At 41.0% G+C, this 18,817-nt stretch overlaps 1 protein-coding gene across 3 annotated transcripts in view; it reads right to left on the bottom strand.

Moving 5' to 3' along the window:
- The window catches only part of ptprt (protein tyrosine phosphatase receptor type T), a 413,934-nt gene extending 401,736 nt beyond the window's left edge, over nt 1–12,198 (bottom strand). For all 3 annotated transcript variants that reach the window (XM_029682684.2, XM_065001673.1, XM_065001674.1), the window contains exon 1: nt 11,887–12,198. In XM_029682684.2, the coding sequence (XP_029538544.2) occupies nt 11,887–11,962 (76 nt within the window). In that variant the 5' untranslated portion in view covers nt 11,963–12,198. The remainder of the gene's footprint in view (nt 1–11,886) is intronic.
- Nucleotides 12,199–18,817: the final 6,619 nt, after the last annotated feature.

Genomic DNA, 18,817 nt, shown 5'->3' with positions numbered 1-18,817 from the left:
GACAGAGCCAAGTGACTTGGTGTATAGCGAGAATAGGAGAGGGCCTAGAACAGAGCCCTGGGGGACACCAGTGGTGAGAGCACGTGGTGTGGAGACGGATTCTCGCCACGCCACCTGGTAGGAGCGACCTGTCAGGTAGGACGCAATCCAAGCGTGGGCCGCGCCGGAGATGCCCAACTCGGAGAGGGTGGAGAGGAGGATCTGATGGTTCACAGTATCGAAGGCAGCCGATAGGTCTAGAAGGATGAGAGCAGAGGAGAGAGAGTTAGCTTTAGCCTCCGTGATACAGAGAAGAGCAGTCTCAGTTGAATGACTAGTCTTGAAACCTGACTGATATGGATCAAGAAGGTCATTCTGAGAGAGATAGCGGGAGAGCTGGCCAAGGACGGCACGTTCAAGAGTTTTGGAGAGAAAAGAAAGAAGGGATACTGGTCTGTAGTTGTTGACATCGGAGGGATCGAGTGTAGGTTTTTTCAGAAGGGGTGCAACTCTCGCTCTCTTGAAGACGGAAGGGACGTAGCCAGCGGTCAGGGATGAGTTGATGAGCGAGGTGAGGTAAGGGAGAAGGTCTCCGGAAATGGTCTGGAGAAGAGAGGGGATAGGGTCAAGCGGGCAGGTTGTTGGGCGGCCGGCCGTCACAAGACGCGAGATTTCATCTGGAGAGAGAGGGGAGAAAGAGGTCAGAGCACAGGGTAGGGCAGTGTGAGCAGAACCAGCGGTGTCGTTTGACTTAGCAAACGAGGATCGGATGTCGTCGACCTTCTTTTCAAAATGGTTGACGAAGTCATCTGCAGAGAGGGAGGAGGGGGGAGGATTCAGGAGGGAGGAGAAGGTTGCAAAGAGCTTCCTAGGGTTAGAGGCAGATGCTTGGAATTTAGAGTGGTAGAAAGTGGCTTTAGCAGCAGAGAGAGAAGAGGAAAATGTAGAGAGGAGGGAGTGAAAGGATGTCAGGTCCGCAGGGAGGCGAGTTTTCCTCCATTTCCGCTCGGCTGCCCTGCCCGAAAGGCTGGACTGCTGCGTGTTGAAGGGGCAGCATGAGCTCAGCGGGGTATTTGCCTCCGGATGAAAGTGACGAGAGCGACAATGAAAACGATCCAACATCGGATGAAGCAATTCTGAGGCTATTCAACTCCGACACCGAAGGAGATGACTTCAGTGGTTTCAGTGCACAGGAGGAGGAAGATAGTGACCAATGACTTTCTTGGTAGGCTACTGTTTTAATTTTTGTTACAAGCCGATTTTTTGTTAAAGCCTATTTATTCGTTTAAAGGCTGTGTAAAGTTAATTTGTTTCAATGTACCGGTAGGCACCTGCGGCTTATAGACATGTGCGGCTTATTTATGTACAAAATACATATTTTTTTATAATTCAGTGGGTGCTGTTTATATTCAGGTGCACTTAATAGTCCAGCAATTACGGTAGTTGCTATACTTTTGACCAGGGCTCATCGTGCACTGTTTTTGATCAGAGCGTCTATGTAGGGAGTAGGGTGCCATTTGGGTGACAGGTAGCTTAGTAGTTAGGAGCGTTGGGACTAGAGGTCGACCGATTATGATATTTCAACACCGATACCGAGGACCAAAAAAAGCCGATACCGATTATTGGAGGACCCCAAAAAAAAGCCAATACCGATTAAATCGGACTATTGATTTATTTGTAATAATGACAATTACAACAATACTGAATGAACTCTTATTTTAACTTAATATAATACATCAATAATGAAACATGTTCAATTTTGTTTAAATAATGCAAAAAAAGTGTTGGAGAAGAAAGTAAAAGTGTGCCATGTAAGAAAGCTTACGTTTAAGTTCCTTGCTCAGAACACATGAAAACTGGTGGTTCCTTTTAACATGGTTCTTCAATATTCCCAGGTAAGTAGTTTTAGGTTGTAGTCATTATAGGAATTATAGGACTATTTCCCTCTATACCATTTGTATTTCATTAACCTTTGACTATTGGATGTTCTTATAGGCACTTTAGTATTGCCAGTGTAACAGTATAGCTTCCGTCCCTCTCCTCGCTCCTCCCTGGGCTCGAACCAGCAACACAACGACAACAGCCACCCTTGAAGCAGCGTTACCCATGCAGAGCAAGGGGAACAACCACTCCCAAGTCTCAGAGTGAGTGACATTTGAAACGCTATTAGCGCGCACCCCGCTAACTAGCTAGCCATTTCACTTCGGTTACACCAGCCTCATCTCGGGAGTTAATAGGCTTGAAGTCATGAACAGCACAATGCTTGAAGCACAGCGACGAGCTGCTGGCAAAACGCACAAAAGTGCTGTTTGAATGAATGCTTACGAGCCTACTGCTGCCTACCACCACTCAGTCAGACTGCTCTATCAAATCAGACTTAATTATAACATAATAACACACAGAAATACGAGCCTTAGGTCATTAATATGGTAGAATCCGGAAACTATCATCTCGAAAAGAAATACAGAACTGTTCCGTATTTTATCCATAAGTCTAAATATTCCTGCTACATTGCACAACCTTCAATATTGTCATAATTATGAACAATTCTGGCAAATTAGGCAGCCCAAACTGTTGCATATACACTGACTCTGCGTGCAATGAATGCAAGAGAAGTGACACAAATTTCACCTGGTTAATATTGCCAGCTAACCTGGATTTCTTTTTGCTAAATATGCAGGTTTGAAAATATATACTTGTGTATTGATTTTAAGAAAGGCATTGATGTTTATGGTTAGGTACACATTGGAGCAACGATACGCACCGCATCGATTATATGCAACGCAGGACACGCTAGATAATATCTAGTAATATCATCAACCATGTGTAGTTAACTAGTGATTATGATTGATTGTTTTTTAGAAGATAAGTTTAATGCTAGCTAGCAATTTACCTTGGCTTACTGCATTCGCGTAACAGGCAGTCTCCTTGTGGAGTGCAACGAGAGAGAGGCAGGTCGTTATTGCGTTGGACTAGTTAACAGTAAGGTTGCAAGATTGGATCCCCCGAGCTGACAAGGTACAAATCTGAACAGGGCAGTTAATCCACTGTTCCTAGGCAGTCATTGAAAATAAGAATGTGTTCTTAAATGACTTGCCTAGTTAAATAAAAGGTGTAAAATAATATTTAAAAAATTCGCCAAATCGGTGTCCAAAAATACCGATTTCCGATTGTTATAAAAACTTGAAAAAAATCGGCCCTAATTAAAATCGGCCATTCCGATTAATCGGTCGACCTCTAGTTGGGCCATTAACCAAAAACTCACTGGTTCAATCCCAGAGGCGACTAGGTGAAAAATATGTCAATGAGCAAGGCACTTAACCGCCATTGCTCCTGTATGTTGCTCTGAATAAGGGAGTGTCTGCTAAATGCCTAAAATGTAAATTTGGGACATATCCAAGCTGTAAGGAGATTGGCCTCCTGTCTATTATTAGTATTGTCTTCAAATCATCAACCTTAGTTTACCTCTACGATTAGAATTCCGGAAAGACAATGTAGTGTGGCATGATAGCAGGAGATGGATGTCACTGATATATTGCTAGATACAGCACTCTGGAGTTAGCTTTTTTTGCAGGGATGATTTGGTATTTCTGTGTAGCCTTGATAAGACAAAATACTTTGTGGGCGAGTCACACTCTCGTGTCCCCTGTTGAAGGATCGACAATTACGCCTGAAAAGGCAAATGAAATCCTACTCCTCGCTGGAAGCGGTGAGAACGGACGCTCTGGTGCACCTTAGGTGGAGACCCGTGGCAACTCATGTTACGCAAGGCCCTGTTGTCTCAGACACACAGACAGGTTTGAAATGCGAGACTGGAGATTTGGTTCCTATGAGCCTGGCCCCAGAGAGGGCCAATCTGATGGCTAGAGGTTTATCTCCGAATGTGATTTGCCACCATTCAGTCCGCAAGGGCGCCCTTCGCGAAAGGACTGTATGCGTATAATACATGGCCTCTATCTCAGTCATAACGTTACTCTTCTTTAACATGAGAAATATACCAATTCCCATCCATTGATAAGAACATGTCCGAAAGCATAGAACATAAGAGGAAAACAGTGTTCAGGTTTTTCTCCTAGATTATAGTCTATTGTGTGTCACTTCCTCGCCAGTCAGACGATCGATGTTCATTGGTTGTGCCTTAAAACAAAAACATCGGCAAGAGATTTGTTTGTGCAAATTACTGTTTCTCTCTCAACCTGCTCTGCTAATTCCCAGGTGAGATTGCAACAGATCAATTTCCTCCCTGTGCAATCATGAATCTCGCAAGAATAGGGCACTTCCTGTAAACAGGAGTTTGAGATAGGAGTTTGTCATCTTTATATGGATGAATTAGTCTTAATTCTGTTAAGCATACAACATTACTGAACTTCATGAAACACATGTATAAATTAACTGCACAAGAACCCAGTGTCCTTCATACATGTTTTCGGCAATGAAATACATCCACAAAAAAATGGTTGACAATTATTTCAATCGATTGGTATGATTTCTTCTGAGTTAATATATGTTTTGTGCCTTGAAATTCCAGGTTGAACTTCAAGCGACTATAAAATATCAGGGCCAGTATCAAAGTGTTCCAGAGTAGAAGTACTGATCTAGGATCAGGTCCCCCCCCTCTTATTTCATTATGATTTAAAAAAAGGCAAAACTGATATTCAATCATTCAGTACTCCTACTCCGAGATGCTTTGTGAATACAGGCAATGTTGTTTTTTACCTCAGTCAGCGATAAAAACCAGGCATCCCTCTAGCAAAGTTTTTCAGGCAGGAACTCACTTTTAAGTATGTCATTGAAAAAGAGAAGAGACATTCTTCCAGCGTTTTGTACCTTAACATCCTCAGAGGCGCAGGCCTGCCCCTGTATTAAGCTGTCATTTAGTCAGGCAAATAGAATAAGTGCAACGGATTAGGGTGACACAGTCATGCAGATAAGCAGACCGCTGGAAAATACAGCTCTGTCCACTGACACGGTAAATGCAGCTCTCCTCTCCTGAAAAAAAAAAAAAGAAGCGTGACCAGATGGGTGAGCATACTAAAACAGACAGAGCCGGTGAGTGACAGACAGCTTGTCAAAAAGTGCTCCTGCCGTTCTGCTGCAGCCACGGCAACACATGATAACGGGAGTTGGAGGAAACAATTAGGCTTCCGACAGGTTCTAATGGATTGATTGGGAATAATTAGGCTCCTGTTTGTCCTTTTAACCCTTTCTTCCCTCCCTTATTCCCGAGGCCCATATGGGATGCATGCGGAGTGTGACATCCATTAAAAACCTCCGACAGCCTCCCCATTTGTTCTCAGGTGTTTCATTTCTCCACCACTTGAAGTGCATTTTTCCCATCTCTGAAGTTTTGGAGGTGTAGTTGTTTCCCCTCTCATCAGTGCTTGACTGACCCCCAGTTAGAATTGCTGGGGCATTTACAGTTGAATTTCTGGCCACAATCTCTTGTTTGGAGTACATTATTCATTTTTTTTTACCACCCATTACAATATTTAATCCTCTTAAATTTTACCTCGATCACAATACTTGAAAGTAAAATAAATTGTTTTGCCTACCTGTCAAATAAAACACAATGATGGAAGTATAGGAACAGAGTGGTACTCAAAAAAAAAACAATCAAATCTCATACTAATCCTAAATAACACCCCTACTCTTTGGCTTAAGCCACAATGAAATATCAACCAAACCCAAAAAAATACTGTCTAGAAAAAAGAACTTCCTCCTTCCCTAAAATGGAGGGGCTGGTGAGAGGAACCTTGAAGACTGACACTGCATCGGCCTGGGATTAACCATTAGTCTGGCAGCACTCGGCTAACGAGTGCCCTCTCCAGCATACAGAGTGACTGCTGTCTCACGTGACAGTGCAGGTGTTACAGTGCCTTCAGAAAGTATTCAACCTCCTTGACTTTTTCCACATTTTGTTGTGCTATAGCCTGAATTTAAAATAGATGAAATTGAGATTAGTGACAATCTACACACAATATCAGAGACATTAACACAAATGTTTCTACCACAGTATTTTGTGTACATCAGACAAAAATGGACAATAAAATACATTTTAATCCCATCTTGTACCGCAACAAAATATGGAAAAATTCAAGGGGGTTGAATACTTTCTGAAGGCAGTGTATGCTGCTGCTGGATGATGTATGCAAAGGAGGAGAGAGACCTGTGTAATGTATGCAAAGAATACTTGTTTTTTCCACTGGATCTCTTTCCTTGGCAAAGGAGCAAATGCCACTGAAAGAAACACTGGGCTGCATACAACAGCCATTTCCCATTTAAATGAAAATAATTTTAAAAAAGACAGATCGGCCTGGGCAAGTGCCTTTATGTGATTTACCAAAACTTATGCCCATGTCTTATCATCAGGGCTCCTGAGTGGTGCAGAGAACTAAGGCACTGCATCGCAGTGCCAGAGGCGTCCCTACAGACCTTGGTTCAGTTCCTGGCTGTGTCAGAACCGGCTGTGATTGAGAGTCCCATAGGGCTGCCCACAATTGGCCCAGCGTCGTTAGGGTTTGGCCGGGGTAAGCCTTCATTGTAATTAAAGAATTTGTTCTTAATTTTTTAAGTCAAATCATCAAGTGTGTTTTATTTATCCATGTCCACCATCAAGCTGGCTCAAAAAAAAAAAAAAGCTATCTTAACCAATTGCTTAAAATCAGCATTATTTTTTGAGTGTACTTCAAAAGGACAATTTGAGCTATAGTTTACGCAACAAATTATTCTCGAAGTGAGCTGTGGTTTACAAATTCATGTTGGTGCAAAAAACGAAAAATTACAGCCATCATGATCATGATTTTCAGGTTTGTTTGTACCCGTGTTTGTGCATGTAATTTTATGCTACAGACATAAATAACATACATTTTTCTAAACAATTCCAATCTGTTAGTAGTTGGACTTATTGCACCAGTTAAATGAGATGCTGTTCCAGTTTATTTGATTTAGGTAGTTTCAATAATTCATCTTCCCTATCCTGGCAGTCATTCTGAATGCAGGTTGCGGGCGATTAAAAGTTACAATTGTTGGATATCCTCACTTGTTGTGGGATTCTAATAGGAATTTACACATCACTTTGCAAGCCAGCAGGCTTCATGTGGCCTGTAAACAAGGAGTTTCAGACCACTGTTCGGGTATAACAAGGCCCTCAAAGAACAGCCTAATAATATACCGTTTGTAATGTATTGTCATAAAGAGTTGAATTTTCAAGATAACACTCACTTGGTGAAGGCTACACTACTAAAAACCATTTAATACAACAACCATGCCTCTCGCTAATAAATGCAGTCATGGGCGGTAACTTCAATTCACTCAAAAGGCAAGGCACTCTGGGAAATGTGCAAAAATGTCAAAAACAATTCAGCTTGAGAATGTGTTTACTCAACCAAAAATGCTTATGCTGAGTGAAAATACATTCTCAAGTTGAATTGTATGTTGGTTCAGCTATGTGCCCAATTGCTGAGCAAGTTCGCAATCCTATTGCAGCTGGTTTCCTTATAATTTTACTGTGAATCAACTTCAATGCCTTTTTGTTGAGCCAACGTATTATGACAAGGTAGGGTTGGTAAAAGACCAAGTCCATATTATGGCAAGAACAGCTAAAATATGCAAAGAGAAACAGTCCATCTTTACTTGAAGAGTAAAATGTCAAGAAATGTGAAAGTTTCTTCAAGTGCAGTTGCAAAAACCATCAAGCGCTATGATGAACTAACTCTCATGAGGACTGCCACAGGAAAGGAAGACCCAGAGTTACCTCTGCTGCAGAGGATAAGTTCATTAGACTTACCAGCCTCAAATTGCAACCCAAATAAATGCTTCAGAGTTCAAGTAACAGACACATCTCAACATCAACTGTTCAGAGGAGACTGCGTTAAGCAGGCCTTCATGGTCAAATTACTGCAAATAAACCACTACTAAAGAACACCAATAATAAAAAGAGACTTGCTTGGGCCAAGAAACACGAGCAATGGACATTAAACCGGTGGAGTTCTGTTTTTTGTTCTGATGAGTCCAAATTTGAGATTAATGGTTCCAACCGCTTGTGTCTTTGTGAGATGCAGAGTAGGTGAACGGATGATTTCTGCATGTGTGGTTCCCACCGTGAAGCATGGAGGAGGAGGTGCTTTGCTGGTGACACTGTCAGTGATTAATTTACAATTCAAAGCACACTACCAAGGCATTCTGCAGGAAATACGCCATCCCATCTGGTTTGCGCTTAGAGGGACTATCATTTGTTTTTCAACAGGACAATGACCAACACCTCCAGGCTGTGTCAGGGCTATTTGACTAAGAAGGAGTGTGATAGAGTGCTGCATCAGATGACCTGGCCTCCACAATAACCCAAACTCAACCCAATTGAGATGGTTTGGGATGAGTTAGACCAAAGAGTGAAGGAAAAGTGTCTCCCGAGTGGTGCAGTGGCCTAAGGCACTGCATCTCAGCACTTGAGGCGTCACTACTGGTTCGAATCCAGGCTGTATCACAACCGACCGTGATAGGGAGTCCCAAAGTGCGGCACAGAATTGGCCCAGCGTTGTCCGGGTTTGGCCAGTGTAGGCAGTCATTGTAAATAAGAATGTTCTTAACTGACTTGCCAAGTTACATAAAAGTTTTTTAAAAGCAGCCAACAAGTGCTCAGCAAATGTGGGAACTCATTCAAGACTTTTGAAAAAGCATTCCAGGTGAAGCTGGTTGAGACAATGCCAAGAGTGTGCAAAGCTGTCAAGGCAAAGGGTGGCAATTTGAAGAATCTCAAATATATTTTGATTTGTTTAACACTTTTTTTGATTACGACATGATTCCATGTGTTATTTCATTTTTGATGTCTTCACTTATCTTACAATATAGAAAATACAAATATTATGTATGATGAATGGGGTGTATGGAGTGGATAGTACCAATTGGAGGTACGCTGAGACTAGATGGATTTAAAGTGAGTGTAATTTCAAACACCGACCAACTGACTTTCCAGCGTCAGTGTTGAAATGACCCTTCTCTTGTTTTATACATGCACTGTAAAACAAATAAAATGTAATTGAAATTACACTCACTTTAAATCCATCTAGTCTCAGCATACCTCCAATTGGTACTATTCACTCCATACACAGCCCATTCATCCAGTAAAGATGACCTCCCAGTCCACACTCCCATTTCCAAACAGCACTCAAAATGGGGAAATGCAAAACCATGGATTTGATAAAAGTCTGCCTTTCGAAAATGTCTGCTTGACATCTCAGGGCAGAGGGCAGTCTTCAGTTCAAGGAGAAAGAACAGAAAGGAAAAGAAAATGACACATGACTGTTCCATATTTTGCCTTCTTGCCAAATAAATGTAATTAATAACTGAATACAAATGGTAACTTGGTCCTTTTGAGCACACACACACACCAGCTCTAGCCAGTAGCTGCCACCTCCAGTGTCCGCTGGACAATAAACAATTAATGGCCAGTAAAGCATAGCAGTAGGGGCATGAGGCTAGCTATGCCCAGCTGCATCCTGCAAATAACTACAGAGGCAGGATGGGGAAAACAGGGCAGTCCACTTAACACACATTTCACATTGGCCATGGATGTCCATAAAAATAAACATAATATTCTCTCTCAAATGTGAAGTCCCTCCCAAAGTTCAGCTTTTCTCTCGGCAGCTCTGGCACTGAATGGCCTATGCAGCCATGTAAATGTTCACATTTTACTTACACACTGTGTTTTGCAAAAGCCAACCCCCATTAGTTAGAGAATAAAGATACTTTTCAAGCTGTTCATTCAGACTGAGGGGGGCTTGTTTCCCTGCCAGAGTGACAGACTGGGAAGGACTGGGAACAAGGAAGCAGGATGCATATCAAACAGAAAACACTTGCATGGATGACGACTTCCAAGGAAATGTAAAAATTCAGAATTCATCTTTTGTGAGAGAGATACATGTGCATGGTCAAAATTAAGTTTATGGACTTTCCTCATTAATATTTCAAATTTTAAAAACTAATCAAATTAGATTTTTACTCACATGCATCAAATATAACAGGTGTAGACCTTACCGTGAAATGCTTACTTACAAGCCCTTAACCAACAATGCAGTTCAAGAAAGAGTTCATTAAATATTTTTAAAAACTAAAGTAACAAATAATCAAAAACGAACAATACATTTACATAATAATGAGGCTATATACAGGGGGTACCGGTACTGAGTCAATGTGCAGGGGTACAGGTTAGTGGAGGTAATTTGAATAAAGTTCAACAAATGCAGGGGACTGAAATAGTGTTGGTTTTCTGTCTTTCTGATTATTTGGGTGTGTTGCTGAAATCCAGATTACTGACTGACATGACAGTTATCAATTCATAAAATTATTATTTAAAGTAACACAATCTATGCAGAATATCCTGATTTACACTGGAGCCCACTGTAAATTATATATTAACATTTTGTAACTAATGCACATTACTACAATGATAGTCATTTCTAACAAAAAATGAGATATTTCCATGAGTTTGTCCAATAATTTATAGTCTGATTTCAAAACATTTCACCCTACATTAGAACCACCAAATCCATGAATCAGAAATAAATATGGAGCCCAATACATTAAGTGTGATAATCTACTTCAATGATAAATAGACTATAATTTAAGAGATAAAATGTACGTATTTTATTTTAAGAAAATGGTTCATTGGCCCATGATCTCGGACTTAAAACCACCTTTGGTTTGAACAGTTCACTTGCGCGCATTTATGATCCTTTGCGGGTGAGTGGAATACAATTTGATGTGCCCAGAGCGCCACCTTACGGGTGCACAACTCAGCAGACAGAGCGTCTTAAGCTCATGAACACTTATGCAGCGTTGCTCATGCACGGAATAAGAAAATCAATCGCACTGAAAAAGTGTGATAATTGTGCCACAAACATTTTTAAAAATGCTAATGTCATGAATATGCCTTTCAGGCATAGGGATTTCAAACACTGTCCTCAATTGCGTGATCAATTCATTTTATTTAGCTTTTGTTTTTTTCTCCAGGTTTTTTTTAACAGTGGATGTCGTGGTTTTGTTGTATATGCCTATCGAATATTCAACAAGCCTACTTTAGCATATTTTCCATTTTGAGATCAAAAAGAACCAAACGGTGCACTGTGACAGCAGAGTCTGTTCTGTAGTATCAAGTTATTTTAACATTTCGTCCTACTACCGTATCCTAATGTTAAATTGTTTAAATACAACCTACAACACATTTTCCACAAAAACCTTTGCCACAATGAAGCAATGCATCGGTCTCACTTATTACAATCAAAATAATTTCGAATCGCGAGTACGCTATCAATATGGGAGGTACAGTATATGGCTACATGCGCGTAGTAAGTAGGCTATATTAATTGCTGTATGGTAAAATGTTATAATTCTTCTTAAAGTAGAGTTTATTCGAGTTGGTCCAATTAGGCTATGATCAATTTAACGCAAGATTAAGGTAGGCCTAAATGATTTATTATCACGATATCCAATAAACTACTCAGAATTTACCACTGCTTTGCGTAATGGTAGATACTTATTTGTATCATACCGACTCTGCATTTACCGATACAGATCAATTTAGTCGATATGGTCAATATCACGTTTTATAATTGACAAAATAATCTTGCCCAAAAGCACCCCAAATTGCGCGTTGAGTAACAAGTGCTCGAATGACGTGCATCTTGACAGTGTGTCCGTGTATTTCGAGCTTGCGTGCATGCATGCGTGCGTATTCAATTATGTATAGTAGCCTATTCGAAAATAAAAGTTGGAGACACCGCATGAACTCCTATGGCATGCACCTGCCCACGGTCCCTTCGTTACCGTGTATTGACATCTCCAAAGCACATTCTACTGAGATGAAAGTAGCCTAGTCTTCTGAGCAATTCCTAGAAACAAGAATAAACTTACCTGGAAATAATTGTCCGCATATTAAGTCCATCAGTTGAAAAAGAAGCGAAGCAATGATATAGTTCCCTTTGTCCATTTTGGCAGTGACTATTTTACATGCTCGCCTCCTGTCCGTTTACTCGCTGACTGTATACACAGACAGTATCCTCGCATTGGTAATGCAGTGAGAGAGTACTGTAAAGGCAGTAGACAGCAATCCCGGTTTGATTGTTTGGCTTCAATCAGTAATTGATGGCAAACGGAGTTGAGATAATCTAAAGGAGAGTGGCACTCGATTCTGAGTCCCCAGGGTCCCTACACCTGTCTAGCCACCACAACGTTTGAACCTCTAACTATCTAAGCATTGGAGGCATGCCGTGTTAATGTCATGTCGGGAACTCGGACCTCCGAGGTAAAAATGAACGTGTTATTTGCGTATTGCTTCCTATTGGTTGATTCTGATACCCCAGTTTCCCATTTGGGACGTATCAGCTTTCTACAACGAGTAGTCTAAGCAAGTTGGACATTTCCGATTTTCCGACATGACGTGAATGTTATATTCTGCTGTGCTGGGGCCGTGTGAGTTATTCCTATGGCAGTGCTGACACTCATGTCGCATTCATATCATGTTGGAAACACAAAAAATCTGACATGCTTACTTACTAGTTGTTGAAAGATTAACTCGGAGGTACTGAGTTTCCGACCTGAACGCTGCATCACATGTTTCTGATAGTATTTCAGTTGGTCTTGGATCCATATTTTTTTGTGGATGAAAGTAAAATATTGTCAGCTGAAAACATTTACGTGTATAGGCTAGACAACAAGCGCGCACTCATTTTCTCAAGAGGAAAAAATGAAATCATTTTTCTCCGCTCCTGCAACTAAAAACATTTTTGGTGTATAATTTTACTGCAAAAACGTTTAGTTCTGCAGGAGTTAATATTATAATAGAGTACATGTGAAGCCTACAGTCAGTGTCCAGACTTGTTACTATTCCAACTACTAGGCTACTCTTCCCATCTGAACATTCAAGGTTATATTATGCAAAACTGAGCCTGCGCAGACCTCGAAAAACAACAATAAATTATTCAGACTATTGTAAACGGGATATGACGTTTACATGAATCAACTCAAAAACATAATACTTGAGTATCCCGAATCATAACGAGATGTTGCTGTGCATGTGAACTTGGTCACTGAGGATGTTTCCTGTGCCCAATTAAAGCTTCACGTTCTTTGATAACAACCTTTACAACAGTTGTGTGAAAAATTACATTTTACTCACAGTAATTTCAGAAATTTGTGCTGACAAACAGAAAATAATATATTTGCACAAAATATATAAAGAATTGATTTGTCACAGGCTTTTTTACAAAATAAGGGGATTCATGCTTGCCACTTTAAAATTAGACGGCCTGAGTAAAAATAATAGACTAGTGGTAGGCCTAGCCTATTACTGTAACACAAGGTCTGCATGTGGCACCTTATTCCCATATAGTGCACCACTTCTACTTTTGAGCAAATCCTTATAGGCCCTGGTCAAAAGTAGTGCACTGAGTAGGGTGCAATTTGGGACGCAAGCGAGGTCTTTTGCATAGGGTGATAAATGGTCAATGTCTATTCCAATGGATCCCACCTAGCGTGTGTGGGAACATTCTTTCTCCACTCTTTCTCCTACTGGGTCTCAGGGTGTGCAAGGAATATCCTGAGTGGGCAAATCCCAGTGTTTTATGGTGACAGTTCATTTATGATTTTATTATTTAGTGATGTAAAAATCAATGCCTCATTAAAGCACAAAGGTGCCTCTATTGCTCCCTGGCTCACTCTCTCTGTGTGCGGATGCCTATACTACGCTATTTACTGACTTCAATTTCAGTTATACTCTTTCAAGATTCATGATAACAAAAACCTTTCTACAAGATAGTGCATATGAAAAGGGAGTCAATGAGAAGATAAAGGCATATGTAGGCCTCTTCAACAGTAGATTAGGATTTCAAAAGAGCCATTAAAGGACAGCAACATCATTGGAGTTGATTAGTCAAGACACAGAACTAGGCTACTCTATGAATTTAGAGAGATATCAATCAGTAAACTGGCTGGATGACTGGTACTGAAAGACATGTGTGCGTCAAGTGCACAATATTACCTCATGCTTTGAGGTATATCACTCTCCACTTGGGCTGTGGACTTGACCTGCAATTTTGACCTGAGATAATAATCTAATTCTTAATCAGTCTATTAATACAGTATATATATATAGGCTAAAATAACATGGTTAGAGACCTCTGTTGGCCCATTTCAAGGAAGTCGACACCCTAAAGGTATCCTGGATCTGAGAAACATTGGATGATGCCCCCTACAGTTCAAGTCACACTATGCAAACCCATCACTCTGCCAGACACCACAAATGTATTCCAATTCAAATGAGTGCTGACAAGGTGTATTCCGTTCAGCACAGGTGGCATCCAGTCTGTCTTTCAAACACCTTGACCAAAATATATGAATCAGGCACGGATGCCATCTACCATGTAGGGAGCACAGCAGCACATCACCTTCAATCACATTCTCCTATTTCGAATGTTCAGAAAATGTTCCATTAATATCGGAACAGGAAGGAGAACCCCCATACCACCTGCCTAATGCAGAGAAGCCTCTACTGTCAACATTTGAAACCTTATTCCTTCAGGATTGCGTGGCGTTTTACTAGTAATCTCACACTAACTAATGTAATGTCAGACATATTCATGAGGCTCCGAAGGTTCAGAAACACCTTTTTTTAGTAGCCAAGGAGAGGCTATAGTCAGCATTCAGTATAGATATATTGAACAGACCCATTTATATGTATCTATATGTAAATCACAGTGTAGAGACAAGCAAAGGGGGCTCTACCTCACCCACATGCCAATAGTTACAACCCCTGATGCGTCTGTAATGTGTTTTTTTACACCCTAGGGGTTACAGAATATGCTGGATTCATTCTTAGTATTGGATTGACATAAAGCATTCACAACAGAGTATGACCGATGCAATATTAAGGCATACAAATTAAATTGTTTATTTAAGCTATTTTGGTTAGTTTAAGATTTACAGCAATTTAATGGGTTTTAACTAAGTAAGTGTCCTCAATCCTCCACTGAATTTTGCGAGTTTAAAAAAGGAAATTAGAGGTAGTTATAAACTTTGGCGCAATTGTTCATCCATTATGTTCAATTGTAAGGAATCAATGTGGCCCGAAAAGTCTTAAAATAAGAGGAGAAATTGGAATCCACGTCAAAATATTCAGCTGTAGGCTATTACTGTAGAACTTAGAGCATGTGAATGCATTGAACTTGTTAACAAAGTAGACTACTGGTGAAATTGACGAGGCCAAGAGGTTAATCTTTACTTGACTCACTTAAATCTTAAAATGGCTTCTTGAGAATGGTCTCACGGCGCACACGCACGAGATGTCTTATTCTTATCATCTGTGTGACTCTATACTATTCGCCTGTATCTTAGGCCCTGCCTCTCTGATGTCACTCGTCCATATGTTTATAGTCTTAATTCATTCCTACTTAGATGTGTGTACAGGGTATATGTTGTTTAATTTGTTAGATATTACTGCACTGTCAGGGCTAGAAGCACAAGCATTTTGCTTCACCCACAATAACATCAGCAAATCACATGTATGTGACCAATAAAATTGGATTTGATTTGATTGATTCACAAATAAAATAAAATACAATTGTATTTTGTCACATACTTTGTAAACAACAAGTGTAGACTAACATTGAAATGCTTACCTGCCCTTCCCAACAATACAGAGAAAAAGAGATATAATAGAAAAATTATAACACGAGTGTAAGGGTTTTCCTCCTCTTCGTCCATGGTTGTTAATTTAAAAACATAAACTGAACACTCAATGAACACAAACAACAAATGTGGAAAAACCGAAACAGTTCTGTCTGGTGCAGACACACAAAGACAGAAGACAACCACCCACAAAACCCATCACAAAACAGGCTACCTAAATATGTTTCCCAATCAGAGACAATGACTAACAACTGCCTCTGATTGAGAACCATATCAGGCCAAACATAGAAACAGGGAAAACTAGACACACAACATAGAATGCCCACTCAGCTCACGTCCTGACCAACACTAAAACAAAGAAAACACAAAATAACTATGGTCAGAACGTGACAACGAGGAATAAATACAATGAGAAACGATAACTTGGCTAAATATACAGGGTACTAGTACCGAGTCGATGAGCAGGTGTACGAGATAATAAAGACAGATATTCACAGATAGGTAGGGATAAAGAAACTAGGGAACAGGATAGATCATAAACAGTAGAATCAGCGTACAGTATGGGATGAGTCAAAATAGCAGACATTTGCTCATCTCCTGCCCTGTATACACGTGTTCATATTTTCCGTCTGTTGCCTGCATCGCAATCAAAGTTGTTTTCATTGTCAATTATAACTTTGGAAATGTGTGTGTTTCTATCAAAGTAAGTGCCTTATTACATTATAATAGTTTCTGCATGTCGTGTTATGTCGTTTCTACTGTACCATAATGGTTTTGTGTATATTCCTTATAACCGCGGACACGCGATTTAGCGTTACTCATTTCATAGCCTTTATGGTGTCATACTCAATGCTTAGGTAGCTACCTACATTCTTCTATTAGCTCTGGAAAACAATACTAATTGCGTCAGAGAAGTATTAGCATGTGTTGTATTTTGAAACTACCCTGACCTTATGACTCCCAAGTGGCACAGCGTCTCAGTGCTAGAGGCGTCACTACAGACACCCATGTTCAAATCCAGACTGCGTTTCTATCAAAGTAAGTGCCTTATGATGTTATAATAGCTTCTGTGTGTCGTGTTATACTGTAGCCCACTGTGTGTATGGAGCATAATATATTTGTGTATATTCCTTATAACCGCGGACACGCGAGGTAACGTTACTCATTTCATAACCTTTATGGTGTTATATTCAATCGTGCATATGTAGCTAGTTACATTCTTCTATTAGCTCTGTAAAACAATGCTAATTGCGTCAGAAGTATTGGCTTGCTGTATTTTGAAGCTACTCTGGAGAAATTGAAAAATATCTTATACCACTTGGTCGTTTTCCAGAGTGCATTCCACAAAGCTGTTTATCATGTCTGCCTTATTCACTGCCCCCATTTTGAGGTTATAGTCAAGCACGCAGTCTGGTTTGATGTTTCTCTGGCTGGTTTGTTTCTCTCTCCCGTCAGGTGGTCCAACTTCCCTGTGGCCGACATGGTTGCTGTATGGACAGTGGAGAGGACATGGACGTCTCGTTTGTCATGGCACTTTACTGCCAGCTGTTGACAATTTTTATTTTGTATAAAGGTAATTTAGGATGGCAGTAGCGTTGTTGATGAAATGCAGTCATAGCAGCAGAACTAGAAAGCGGTCTTGGGAAAAGAGGGTGGCAAAGAAGGGAGTTGCATACATAGGATCTCTGCTCCAGTATTCTCTCAGGAAGTTCTTCTTTACTATCCCCGTGAGAAGGACTGTCACCAGGAAGGTATACATTTCACTAATTGTGGTTGTCACCCCCATTCCTGTCTCTCTCTTCTCTTGTAGCTCCAAGGCATAGCGATTGGTCTCTGCTATGTCTCCCACCAGGTCCTCTGTCAGAAACAACTTGAAGCACTGCCTCAGATGGAAATGGCAAGGGCCGTTGCACTCCAGACTGGGACTCATCAACACAAACAGCAGGGCCAGGAGGGGTGAAATGGCTGGCAAGCCTTCCAGCTACCACAGAACTTCTGTACTTCATCCACTATCGGTCTGCCTCCATCACCAGCATCTTCAAATGGAACTAGGACTTTGTGGGTGGACAAGGGGTCCTCGGATTCAGGGTTCTCAATGGCTCGGGGGCACATGACACACACGTGTTATGCTATAGATACTTCTGTGAATATCTGAACATTGCATCCAAAACTAAACTGCTCACATTCTGGACATAACTTTGTGAGGACTGTATTTGTGTAAATAGTTTCTGAAAAAAGTGTGGCCAGCTGTAACGGATGTCGTCTGGAGATAGAGAGGAGGACCAAAGCACAGCGTGGTAAGTGTTCATGATGATTTTAATTAAAGAAAGCACTGAACACTGAATCAAAACAATAAACAATGACGTGAATTTACAAAACCGAAACAGTACCGTGTGGCCCACACACTCACATAGAAACAAACACCCACAACCCAAAAGTGAAATCCTGGCTACCTAATAAGTATGATTCTCAATCAGAGACAACTAACGACACCTGATTCTGATTGAAAACCATACTAGGCCGAACACAGAAACCAAACATAGAAAAACAAACATAGACTGCCCACCCCAACTCACGCCCTGACCATATAAACAAAGACAAAACAAAGGAACTAAGGTCAGAACGTGACACCAGCTCAAATGCTGATTGTTGCGTCATTCGAAACTGGCCGTTCTAAATAAGCATTCTAAATGAGCGTTCTAATCACACGGGCGTGATCGCATGCTTCATGGACCACTGTAGAATGATCACACCTGTGTGATGGTACGTGTGAAAGGGTTAAAAAGGGAACAATGTAACAATACACTTCAAGGTTTCAGTCAGGCTACCTCGCCTCTCATGCTGAAACTACACTTCCAGGATGTATCGCTTGTTCAACCTGTGTATGTTACCAGCCTCGAATCTGAACCCCTGCTACTCGGAGCAGACTTGATGGATCGTTTACTCTCACTGATGGATTGGAAAACCAACCACGTCTGGTCACAGGTCACAGTGCCTTCTCCACTGACCACACTTTTTACCCCTAATGCTAGCTGCAACGCAGTCATCCACAAGGGGTATCTGTTGAAAGCACCCCTTGGGAAAAAGATGTTTCGAAACCTCTTGGGGCTGTCACGCCTGCTCCCGCTCTCCCTCCCTGGTGCTCTAGAGGGCGGCAGGC

The sequence above is a fragment of the Oncorhynchus nerka genome, linkage group LG15 (genome assembly GCF_034236695.1).
Source record: "Oncorhynchus nerka isolate Pitt River linkage group LG15, Oner_Uvic_2.0, whole genome shotgun sequence".
Classification (NCBI taxonomy): Eukaryota; Metazoa; Chordata; class Actinopteri; order Salmoniformes; family Salmonidae; genus Oncorhynchus; species Oncorhynchus nerka.
This window is presented reverse-complemented; position numbering and strand designations above follow the sequence as displayed.